Below are 12,635 nucleotides of genomic sequence, written 5' to 3' on the forward strand. Positions count from 1 at the left end.
AAAAGAAAGAAAAGGTAGCTTTTAAAATTTTACTTATCTTTGTTTTTTTAAGGGCTCTATACAATCTCTCAAAGATACCCTGTTCCTGGCTTCTGGGCACAGCTTTGTTTTAGATCAAATCAAATCTGCTCCCCTTTTTCAAATGAGATAGCAACTTACTCTAAAATGTTAAGGAAAGAAAAAAGTATTTCACTACGTATTTTACTTTGATAATTCAAATGTGAAGCTTCCTCCCCAACTAGTTCTTGTGCACTTGCCTGCCATGCTGAGGTAGTCTTGCACCCAAGCCACACCAGAAGATTACACCTTCTCAGCAAGACACTGAATCTACCTACTACTGTTCAAGCCCAGGTTTCTCCATCCAGAGAGACTGTAAGCCAATCTTGGTAAAGGGAACACAAGCATCTATGGGACATATTTAAAAAGAAAAACAATGCTTTAGAAGAGAGCAGTATTATGTACACAAGATGCTCTTCCAATCAGCATAAATCATTTCCATCTTTGCACTTTATGAATTTTGTAAGATACTGCTCTGTCATTTGAGACTTAAGAACATGCTGCTTTTCAAAGGGATTCTGGCAAAAATCATCTAATGGCAGTGAGCTTTAGTAGGTGAAATGCAGATAGGAAGGACAGGAGTTAGAATTTGAAATTTTATAATAACGATTTCTACATTCCCTGATAAAATTATTTTAGGTCCTTGGCTATAGCCTGGTTGAGCTAATTATATTTGGGTTAATTTACATTCGTAAATCCTGGTAAGTGATTCTAGACTCATAAGGGAGATAATATATCTGCCATAAAAACATCTAAAGTCACTTTCTTTGCTACTACTGTGATTTTTTACTACCATTTAGAAAAGACCAAGGGAAGCTAAATTTTCAAAATTTGTACAAAGATAATAAAGAATAAGGTTCTAGGGGAGTGGGCATAGCTCAGTGGTTGAGAGCCTGCCTCCCATATATGAAGTCCTGGATTCAATATCTGGTACCTCCTTAAAAAAAAAAACAAGGTTCTTAATACCACAGCAATTGTTTCTAAATAAGCTTCACATATCCTCCCTCAGTCCCAGTATCCTTAAAATGTCTCTATTCTCTGCCTGAGGAACTCAGCTGCCAAATTACCCAACCTTTTGAAGACCAGGCCTGGGAAAAAAGGAAGAAGAATAATTAATGGAGACACCACCATTTTTATTTTAGGTTGCATATTCTAGATAAAGGATTGGAAAGAGGATGTAGGATATAGTGTAGGAGTGTAAGTTGGAAGAAACAACGAAATTTTAGCAAAGATGTTAGTGTGGATCCAGCAAGTACCGTTAATTAAAAATTATATTTGTCATTATGCTAGGACTCCCCATATTTAGGTAGAGAAAAGGATAATTGATTTTTCCTTAAAGGTTGTTTATATAACAAAAATACAATTTTCAGGATATATAATTCTGGTGGGGAAGTATTTTATTTCAATTCAATTCAATTTAAAAATTTTCTCTTCAATAAAAAATATAAATAGAAGAAACTTAGAAATTAAAACCTGTACCTTACATTTAAATTACATAAATTTTTCACCTTCAAAACTATTACTAAACAGTTTTGTAGGTTTTTAATCAGATACTGCCATGACATTTTGTGCCTTGGACAAAGTAGCCACAGAAGTACTTGGTGATTGGAAGAGCTTAAGAGGATGATACAAACTGTATTTTCCTGAGAACTTGCTATACTGCAGAGGGAAAAAAATCCCAGACACTTGTCATCACTGCTGGACCCAGTGAGAAAAGAAGGCAATGTGTGCCAGCATTTCCCAGCCTGCTTGGTTAGGCAGACACCCTAAGTGAGCAAGGAAAGAAAAGGACAGAAAACCCAGTAGGTCAGGAACAAGACGCAGCATTCCCTTCCCTCTAGACCAAAAATTATCTGCTCCTCATCTCTCATTCTCCATTTAAATTATTATACTTCATCTTGATAAAATTTATCAAGGACTGAACATGCACTACATGGAAAGAGCATGCTGCATTTTTGTTCCATTCCCCAGAAATTATCCAGTGGTGGCTAGTGCAAAGAGCTCCACAATAAAATTCCAGAACAGGAAAGAGAATGGTGCTTGGTGATTGAAACTGCCCCATCAGATGATCAGCCTCATACTGATCTGGTGGTTAGAAGGGCAAAGTTGACTGGCAGACTCTCCACAGCAAATCTCCCAAGCGGTAGCAGCAGTTTCTTTCCATCATGCCTGACCATCAAAAGGTCAGAATTCAGGGTCTCTCCTTTTTCTTCCTGGGAATGGGCAGACTTGTATGCACGTGGTATTTGTGTTGAAGAAGAAACACTGGCAGCAGAGAATTCTGGTTCCTAAAAGATTCTTCCCTCTTTTGTTGGATGGGAAATTCCATTCTGTTCCACACTAGCTTATGCAATGAAACTTTTTTACCTTTAAAAAAATATTTGAGGAACAGAACTTGGTGTTTTGATGTTAACAAATTGTACAAACACAAGACTTAAGAAAAAACGAGTAGATGCTGCCATGATGGTGTGGCTACTTGAAGGCTGCAAATTCTCCTGTAAAGGGAGGACAAGAGCTAATTTTAAAAAAGTTATCTCAAATAGCCTGGAGACACAGAAAAGGCTCATTGAAACCTCACTGAAAGGTGAGCTATATATTACAAATCTAGCAATATCATCATTAATTTAAAAGCAAATATGGCTGAAACACAGGAAAGAACACAGTAAGGCAGACATATTAATTGAATATCAAGTCTGCATATTAATTGAATATCAGGTCTGCAGTTGGGTTTATGTGCTCTGGTTGTAATCAAGCTGAAAACAGTTCCAATGTAAAAATTTCTCAGAAACTGATTTTAAGTTGATTTACAGAGTATTGTTTTCGCTGAGTTATCAACCAATTTTCATACATAGTGTTATATTATTAAAATGCCACTATCAGGAAGGTAGAAGCAGGAACAATCCTCATTTTACAAAAGACAAAATTAAGAAGTCAAATGATGTGTCTTCATTGTACATTTGACAGAATATCTAGGCCTTCCATTTTCCAGTTAATTTTACCTTTTAAACTACTAAAAATTTCAATATAGGCACATATTGTAACACAATTCTCTGCATAAGAGATTCTTTAAGACATAAAATCTCTTTGAAATAACACACTCCTTTAGCTTACCTAATTTGGGTGTTTCATGCCATTATTTTTCATCTACCATTTTGTCCATTGCTTCTACTTGTAAATAGAGGGCAGTTCCTCTTATTATATACCCCATAGCTAAATTCTGGGGGTTGGTTAATAACTTACAAATACTCAAATTAGTCAGATTTAACACCATTTTTCAGGAATAGCAGCTTCTGAGGAGGATCCATGTAATCACTTTTAGGAATATATACTATTAATACAGAAGTAATCTATTCATTTTCTCATTGCTATTTGAGTCCAGCTGGTTGCCAGAGAACACTGGCTTATCCCAACAAACAAGAGATTTGTAGGATAAGATTAGCTACTATTTGGGTGCCTACACTATGCCAGATGCTTCACTGAACACTTTATGTACATTTCATTTGCTCTTCCTACTAAACCCTATGAGGGAGAAAACTACAGAGTTGAAATTCAAAAAAACAGGTGCTGGGAAGCAGACTTGGCCCAGTGGATAAGGCGTCTGTCTATCACATGAAAGGTCTGCAGTTCAAACCCTGGGCTTCCTTGACCTGTGTGGAGCTGGCCCACACGCAGTGCTAATGTGCACGAGTGCCCTGCCTTGCAGGGGTGCCTCTCGCGTAGGGAAGCCCCACGCACAAGGAGTGTGCCCCGTAAGGAGAGCCGCCCAGCGCAAAAGAAAGTGCAGCCTGCCCAGGAATGGTGCCACACACACGGAGAGTTGACACAGCAAGATGACGCAACAAAAAGAAACACAGATTCCCGTGCTGCTGACAACAGAAGGGGACAAAAAGAAGAACACGCAGCAAATGGACACAGAGAACAGACAACTGGGGCTCGGGGGTATGGGGAGGAAGGGGAGAGAAACAAATCTATAAAAAACCAAAAACACAGGTGCTGACTTCAATGCCCAGAGTTATAACTATTAACAAGCCTCTAAACAATTTACAATAATTAATAATGTGTTTTCCCATTCTTACTATAACTTCTAGTTGATATTCTTTCCATCCAGGGAATCTTTTCAACAACCATTAACTGAGGAATTGTGAGATCAGGGTCAATAAGTTCAAGTGACAAAAGGAGATCAAGAAAGAGTAAAAGAATCATTACCTCCTATTTTTAGTGAAAAGGATTTGGGAGTTAGGCACTGCTAAAAAAAATAGCCAAATTACTAAAATCTTGGAGGTTAAAACATTTAGAGCACAGTCACGGGAGGCTATTATGCTACTAAAGTCTTTGGAAATGCACAAACATTCTCATTTTTCTTGCTTATAGTCAAAGAACATTATGGTTTTAGGGTTGCTGTTTTCAGTAGTTTCATACAATTCTTTAAAGTGATTTGCAACATTTGTGTGAGTAGTCATTCTATCTACCAGAATCTAAATCTTATTAACAGAAGCCAATGTGGAAATAGGATTTAAAGAAATCGTTATCAAAAATAGCTAGAATTCATCTATTAAACAAGTATCTGAGAATGACAAAATCTAAGCAGTATTTTATTATATTAAAAAATATTTTAAAAACCTTTAGATGATGTTGCCTATTCATTATAACAATGAAACACTCCATTTTGAGTGTTCTACTCTCCACTTAAATATTAGCCTTAAACATGAAAACAAACAAAACAACCTCCAAAGCACAAAAATCTTAACTTCTAAAACCAGTATAAATAAAGCAAACATAAAAATCATTACCAAAAGTCTACAGCTTCTAATGGAATGCAGTTCTTTATAAAATCTGACTTCAGGGGAAAAAAAAAAGACATTCTTCTTGTATATTTGGAAATCTCTACCTTCTAGCCTTTTTTATTTGATGTAAGCGCATTCTGCTTCTGTGAAGTTATTTGATGTAAAACACCCAGATACTCTTTATGACTTTTTGAAAATCTTAGCAATTAATTTAATTAACTGAAGAATCAATTAGAAGGGGCCAGCCCTGATGAAGATGGTGATGTGAGATACTTCAGGGCTTTGTTCTCTCATAGAAACTTTCAACAACCAGAAATAATTGGCAGAAACATATTTTTCAAAGCTCCAGAAAAGTTAAGGGACTGAAGTAACAGGCTGAACATCAAATCAATAAAAAGGTTACTTAAAGTGGTAGGATCTTGTGGCACCCTGGTGGGTCCCTTCCCCAACTCTCCATCAACTTGGTGGGAAGCTGGCTTGCACTTCCAGTGTGGTTCCCTGGTCCTGGTCTGATGGGAGCAGAGTAACCTTCATGCACATATTTGGAGCATATATGCCTGGCCCAACCTGTCTGGTGGTTTAGATTCACCGTGCCAGAACTTGTCCTGCATGCGTAAGATCACAGAGCTCTCCTACAGAATGATGTGGGAAAGTAGTCAGGTTGTGCTGCCTGGGGCAAGGGATTGCTGGCTGTAGGACATACAGGGCAGTGTCTGGGACCATGAGGACACTGTTTCCTAGGGGAGAGGGACATTTGGAACTGTGTAAACAGGAGAATTCCTAGGGCCATAGGTATATGCCCAAGAGAAGATACATGTGCAGAAAGGATCAGGGAAGCCATATGCTTTGGCCTTGAGCTATTCTCTAAAATCACTGTATGGATAGGTCCTGAAGGAGAGCACTGGCACAGATGAATCTGCAAAGACTGGGAAAGGTGTTCTCCTCCCTCTACCTTTTATGTTGTTAGCACTTAGTATTCAAGGCAATTCTGTCACAACACTATCTGGATACAAACTTAAGGAATAGACACCTCCGAGTCTAAATTTCAGTTAAAACAATTTAAAACATCAAAATGTCCAGTTTTGAACAAAAGATTACAAAACATACAAAGAAACAGGAGGCACAAAGGAGAAAACTGAAGCATTCGAAACCATCAATGGGGAGAATCAGACCTGGGACATTCCAGATAAAGGCTTAAAAAAAAAAGTCCTAAATTGAGCTAAAGGAAAACAAAGACAAAGAACTAAAGGAAATCAGGAAAAACAATGGATGAACACAAAGAAAATATCAAGAGAGAGATGGAAATTGTGAAAAGGAAACAGAGCTGAAAACCCAAGTACCAGAAATTAAAATTTCCCTAGAGAGGTACAAAAGCAGATTGGAGGTGGCAGAAGAAAGAATCAGAAAAATGAAGATAAGAGTCCCAAAGGAAAAGAAAGGAGCAGAGAGACTATTCAAAGAAATAATGGCCGAAAGCTTCCCAAATTTAATAAAAGACATGAGAAAACATATCCAAGATGCTCAATGAATTCTAAATAGTTATCTAGATCCAAATAGACTCATGCTGTAGCACAGCAGTTTTGCAGGTTGAAAGGAAAGGACAATAGAAGATAAATCAAAGTCTCATGAAAAAATAAAGATCTCTGGTGAGGATAACAACATTCACAAATATAAATGTATAAATGTCACTTTTCCTACAGGATCTAAAAGGCAAATGTATAAAATGTAATGACAAACCAGTGGTCTTGGATGTAACATATAAACATGTAATCTGTGACAGAAACTACATAAAGGTCGGGATAGAAGGGTACAGGAACACAGATTGTGTATACTATTGAAGTTAATGGTGTGGCAGTTTGATATTATTTATGAACTTGAAAAAGATATAGATTATGTTTGTGAACTGGTGTGTTCCTCTGGGCATGATAACCCTTTGTATTAGACTCAGCTGAGATGTTTGATTAAATTATGTTAAGATTAGGGCTTTGATTCAACTACATCATTAGAGTATAACTCAACACTGAGTCCCAGCCCCCTTGGTGGGCTGATAAAACAGACTCTCACATGGAACACACAGAGAAAAATACAGAGGAAGAGAGACAGCTTATTAGACATGGCAGAGGTCTTGGGAAGAGAGATGAGCCAGATAGTCTATAGCTGACCTTGTGAAGAGAACAAAGCAGCTGAGCCCGGAAAGAAACAGGCCCCAGGGAGAGACGAGCCTCATGCCAGTCTACAGGGAGAAAAGAAGAAGCTGGGACCATGGAGTCTTAAGAGGAAGAAGGAAGGCTGAACGCTCACAGACATCACCCACCATCTTGCTCAACATGTGGCAAATAAGTTTGGGTGAGAAAATACCTCTTAACGGTACCCTGAGTTGGACTCTTTAGGGCCCTCTGACTGTCAGCTTCAATCCCAAATAAATACCCTTTATAAAAGCCAACAGATTTCTGGTACTTTGCATCAGCACCCCTTTTGGCTGACTAGCACTACTGGTTATCAAGCCAAACAAGACTGTTAAGAGATTTGGGATGTTACATTTATGCGCCATAGCAAATACAAAGAAAACATCAGAGAACATGCAAGCTCACAGGGCCAGAAATCAGATATGTACCACAAGAGGTGAGTATAATCTAAAGAAACTAATAATAATCATAAAAATAGATCTAGCATCTGGTTATTTGGCAACCAGAGTTATCTAAAAGTAAAACAAACCTAAAAGTTCTCACAGAATTCTGTGAGGCTTTTTTCTGGGCAAAGGGAGGAATATTGTATTTGCAAGGAAATTTAAATTTTACATATGTATGGTGTTTTAAAATATATAAAGAAACATTATATAAAGGGAACTCTGTAGCATTTTTTCCCACTAAAAATCTAAAGTTAAATCATTTTATTCATGTCAAACATGCCACTTCTCAGCAATATCTTTGGTTAACTGCATTCACATTATTTATAAAAAGAAATTCAGTCTACTGCTTCAAGGAAATAGAGGACATCCAAATTTTCCAAATTGTAGTAAAAAGAGACCGTTACAGAAAAAATTTTAAGAAAAGAAACAGGAATACTGAATTCTTGTGTCTTTCTAAATTAGATACATTGAGTTGGCCTTATCTAACACAGGCTGACCTACTTCAAACACACACACAGGAATAGTGCTGTTCTTCAGAGTTCCTAACTGACATGTTGTGATAAGTAACATAAGTTGCAAGAGAAAAAAATAACTGGAGAAACAAAATTTAGAAAAACCAACAAAACCAAACAACCTTGGTAGAGGAAGTAAAGCCTCTGGAAGAGACACTGCAAAGTTTTAGCAATGTCTGTGTATTTTACAAATTTTTGGATGTTGAAAATCCAGTGCTGGGTCAGTGTTCTTTGGTTCACCTTTTTGGAAAAAGAATACGCTATTCAATTTAACAAATATAAAAGCAAACATATGTTCATTTTCCTTTTGCCCCAACCCTTCTATAGTCTCCCACTCAATTTGTTTCAATGGACAGGAAACGCACCATATCCCCCTGCCTGGATGGGTGTTTTTGGAGAAGCACAAGCATATAGACTAAAATCCTCTGTTTGGAAGCCAGCCCGATTCAAGGAGGGTTCTGATGCACTGCGGTGAATTTTTGGCAATGAGCGGGCCAGCAGTTCGATAGAGGCAAGAATCTAAAAAAAAAAAAAAAAAAAAGGAAAATGAGATGAAAATCTGGGTGGTATAAATCTTTAAGAGCCCCATCATACTTTCATACTTTACAAGAAAGCACCTGAAATCTGATGTTCTTTTCAATATTATCTTGAATACCTGGGAAAATATTTAAAGAAAATGGTATTTCTCTTTAAGAAGAAAAGAAAACCACCAAACCACCACAGCTTTTATCCTTGTAAAGTAAGTGGGGGAAGTGACCTATAGTTAGCTTTTGTTTCGATTTTAGATCACTTGCCAGCCTTGGAACAGTAAATAGCAAAATTTAAAAGCTAATTATATACCTGTTTATCACAGACTGCAAGTTCCTTTTGGGAAGAAGATGGAATATAATAAGTAAATGAGCATAGCACCATATCCCTAAACAGATCAGAACAACTCATTGTTTAGTGATACTTAGTAACGGGAAATGCCTTATACACATGTTATTAAAAGAAGGATCCCACTGACTCAGACTACTAGTGGTACATAACTGAGAATAATAGTTGACAGCTCAAGAGTGAAGGAGAAGATAAGAAAACCTTACAAATAGGCATAAATATGTGCAACAGAAATCCAGGGTATTTTAAGGTACAAAGCAACAGATTCTGACCCTTGAAGGCATATAATATGATAATGCATGGTCATAATCATGAGATATATGTAGCTTTGCACAATGCCTGGCACGTAGTAAGTGCTCAATAAAATATTAGTAGTCATGATTATTACTATTATCCTGAGCTACCAAAAGCTTTTTTAAATAAAGTTAAACTGCAACTCTCTATAAGAAGGCCAAGAAGCAATATTACAAAAATTAAAAAATTCTGAGCATGACAGGAAAATAAAAATTCAAATACAGAAATTTATAAAGTAAGAAGTATAAGGCTTTTAATCCTGCCCTCCAGGGATAACCACTGTTAGGGTCTATGCTTTCTTCTGGACCTTTCCTATGTATAAACAGATATGAAAAGAGAGCATACCCCTGCCACCTTTTAAAATGGTATCATACTATACATATTTGTCTGTATTGTTTTCTCTTTCCCTTACCAATATCCATGCTATCCTTATAGATCTACTTTTAATTGTTTTTTATTTTTTTTAATTTTAATCATTTAAAAAAAATTTAATTAATTGTAAGTTTACAGAAAAATCATGTAGAAAATAAGAAAAGCACTCCCATATTAACACCCCCATTATTAACACTTTACATTAATGTGGTACCTTAGTTATAATTTCTCCTTTAATCTTTATGTCTTTAATTTTTTCCTACTAAATAAATATTCATGCAATGTGAATGTATGTGTGTGTATCTGAATACTTCTGGAAGTTTTGTTAATACACATTTGTAGGCATGGAATTACTACAGCAGAGGGTATATATATTTTAAATTAATGGATTCAACCAAATCTTTCAAAAAAGCTGAACCATTTACATTCCCACCAATACTGTCAAAAGTTCTTTTAAAAGTGCTCTTTTCTACTCCTGGACATTGTTATAAATGTTGGATATTGCCAATCTGATAGGCAAAATCAAAACATATTTCAGTGTTGTGTTACTCTGCCTTTTACTGCTCATCACTGAAATCTTAACATCTTTTCTTAAGTTCATTTACAATTTGTACTTCTTTTGTGAATTAATGGTTCATATCCTTTGCCCATTTTCTATTGATTCCCTTTTCCTTATTGATTTGTAGGAGTCTTTTGTACAATATAAATTATTTACTCTTTGTTATACATGGTGTGATTATTTTCTTTTTCAATATTATTTTTATTATATAGAAGTTTAAAAAGTTCTGTAATTATATATGCTGATCTTTTCCTTTATAACTTCTGGATTTTGTCTCTTGGGTTAGGAAAGCCTTTCCTACCTCTAGATTATAAATTTTATATTATGTAGCTTTATTTTTCACATAGCTATTGAGCCATTTGAAAAAGATGTTTCTGTACGTTATGAAAAGAGATCATGTAATAAAAATTAAAACTCCTACTTAAATGGGGTGGCCTCTAATAACCTAGAAAATTCATACATGCATTTCATTTTTGATACTATGCAGTGAATGAGATATTATTTTTAGAAGTATGGGCATTTTGACCCTTTTAATACCATTTAAAAAATGTGCCTAAGGATATAATTTGCATTATTAATGTAAATCAACAATGTTAAATATGAAACCCTAGCACCTAGGATGTGAAGAGAGAACATGGTACAGTCCTGCTGACAACACTCAAACACTAGTCTTCTGAAATGTAAAACAAAACAAAAAACTAAACCAGTGGTTTTCTGAATTAAAGAAATTAAACTCTTTCCTCAAAGGAATATGTAAAGCATTTATCTATTCAATCAAGCAGTTAGTTTCTCATCTCTGAGGTAGCTCCTGAGACTTGTTAAAATCAATTCAGTCTTCTATATTTAGGTAAGAATAAAAGATTCACCCATTCCTGTGTCAGTGCTTTCTAAATAATCCAGCTAGGAATGGGTATTCAAAGGCATAGAGATTCACAAAGGAACAACCCAGTAACTATGGCAGCAGAGCAACTGTGTTAGTCCATACTTCCCACTTGAAATAGTTGTACTGATTTATCAAGGAATATTTAAAAGCAGTGCTATCAGGAACTTCCTGAGCATCATAAAACACTATATTTATATCACAATGTCTGTGATAACTTTCTATGCTTATTCAGGCACTCAGTTTCAGTTCATTGTGAAGCTTATTAAAGATTAATTTAAGGGCTTTAGCAATGAGAAGTCATTAGGAATCAGATGAAGGCAAACAACACCCATAGTTACCTTTTCTTTTTGCCCCAGGTGGAAATGCCTCTCTAAAAGATCTAATGTTAAAGGGAAGCTTGGAATCTGTTATTTTACCATCAAGAAGACTTAAAGTGTGGTCTGGAGACCTCTAAGAGGCCTACAAAGCCTAAACTAATTTTTTTGTGGTGATATTCCAACATAATGAATGCTAAAGTAAAATTCCAGCTGTTTTCTATTAAGCTAAATGTCAAAAGGATTTCCAAAAGTATAAAACGATGCCACTCAACATTTTTATTGTTTTGGAAAGTATAATCATTTTTCACAAAAATGTTATTTAACATACAATGTTATTATAATGAATTATTATGATCAAGCAAATTCATAAGTATTTTTAAAACCTCCTTTTAAATTTCTAATATGATAATTATTACTCACACAAAGTATTTCTGAATATTTGTATTGGGATCCTAAATTTCTAGGTGTACCATTGGTCAACCTTTATAAAATCATCTTTATGTGTTGACTTATCCGGAGTCTGTATATAATCACGTGGAATCTGACCCATGAAATACAAACTGTGCACCCTAAAAAGTGCTTAAAAATCTGCATCTGAATATTACTTTGTTCTTTTAGGCAGCTTAAAGTTTTTTCTTACTTGGGGAAAGAGTGGTCTTTCATCTCTTTTCTTTTTTAGGCACTCTGCCATTAACCTCTTCATGGCTTTTGGACAGTTACTCCGTACCTTACTGAGATCTGGAGAAAGGTATCCTCGTCCCACCATAAAAATTATCTGGGTAGAGAAAAAAGGCAAATCATACAAACTTGCAGATAAGGTGAAAAATATATGAACGCTGAAAATTCAACAAGTTGCACACTTATGTATACTTTTAACAGGTATATTACGCGTCAATAGGAAGTAAACACAATGCTAGTATTCTGATTCCTATAAATCAGACTATGGAGATCCAATACTTATTGGGCTGCAAATTTAAATCTTCATGACACCTGGACTGCTGCAATGATTTCCTAGGCAGACAGATGTTGGAGCCTTGGGACTCAGGGAGGGAAGGATATAAGAGGGGATTTTGATGTTAGTGGGAACAGGTCCAACAGGGGCAGACTAAAGGGTAATACGGTAGAACTGATAAATTTTAGGAATGGTATATGCCTTTAGAAAGTCTGATACTGACATCCTATTTTATTTCCTATTTGGTGCTGTAATAACCTTGTTTAACTTTCTTTTATTTATTTATTTATTTATTTATTTTTAATCCCCTCCCCTCCCCCAGTTGTCTGTTCTCTGTGTCTATTTGCTGCGTCTTGTTTCTTTGTCCGCTTCTGTTGTCGTCAGCGGCAGAAGTGTGGGC

General features: G+C 35.9%; 1 protein-coding gene across 1 annotated transcript in view; it reads right to left on the minus strand.

Annotated features, from left to right (window-relative positions):
* Positions 1-1,169: 1,169 nt before the first annotated feature.
* The window catches only part of BRAF (B-Raf proto-oncogene, serine/threonine kinase), a 169,387-nt gene continuing 157,921 nt past the window's right edge, over positions 1,170-12,635 (minus strand). Inside the window, exons 17-19 of the mRNA XM_012522922.4 lie at positions 11,924-12,058; positions 8,348-8,501; positions 1,170-2,552 (exon numbers count right to left, since the gene is read on the minus strand). Of these exons, the coding sequence (XP_012378376.2) occupies positions 2,530-2,552; positions 8,348-8,501; positions 11,924-12,058 (312 nt within the window). The 3' untranslated portion in view covers positions 1,170-2,529. The remainder of the gene's footprint in view (positions 2,553-8,347; positions 8,502-11,923; positions 12,059-12,635) is intronic.

Source organism: Dasypus novemcinctus, chromosome 5 (assembly GCF_030445035.2).
Source record: "Dasypus novemcinctus isolate mDasNov1 chromosome 5, mDasNov1.1.hap2, whole genome shotgun sequence".
Classification (NCBI taxonomy): Eukaryota; Metazoa; Chordata; class Mammalia; order Cingulata; family Dasypodidae; genus Dasypus; species Dasypus novemcinctus.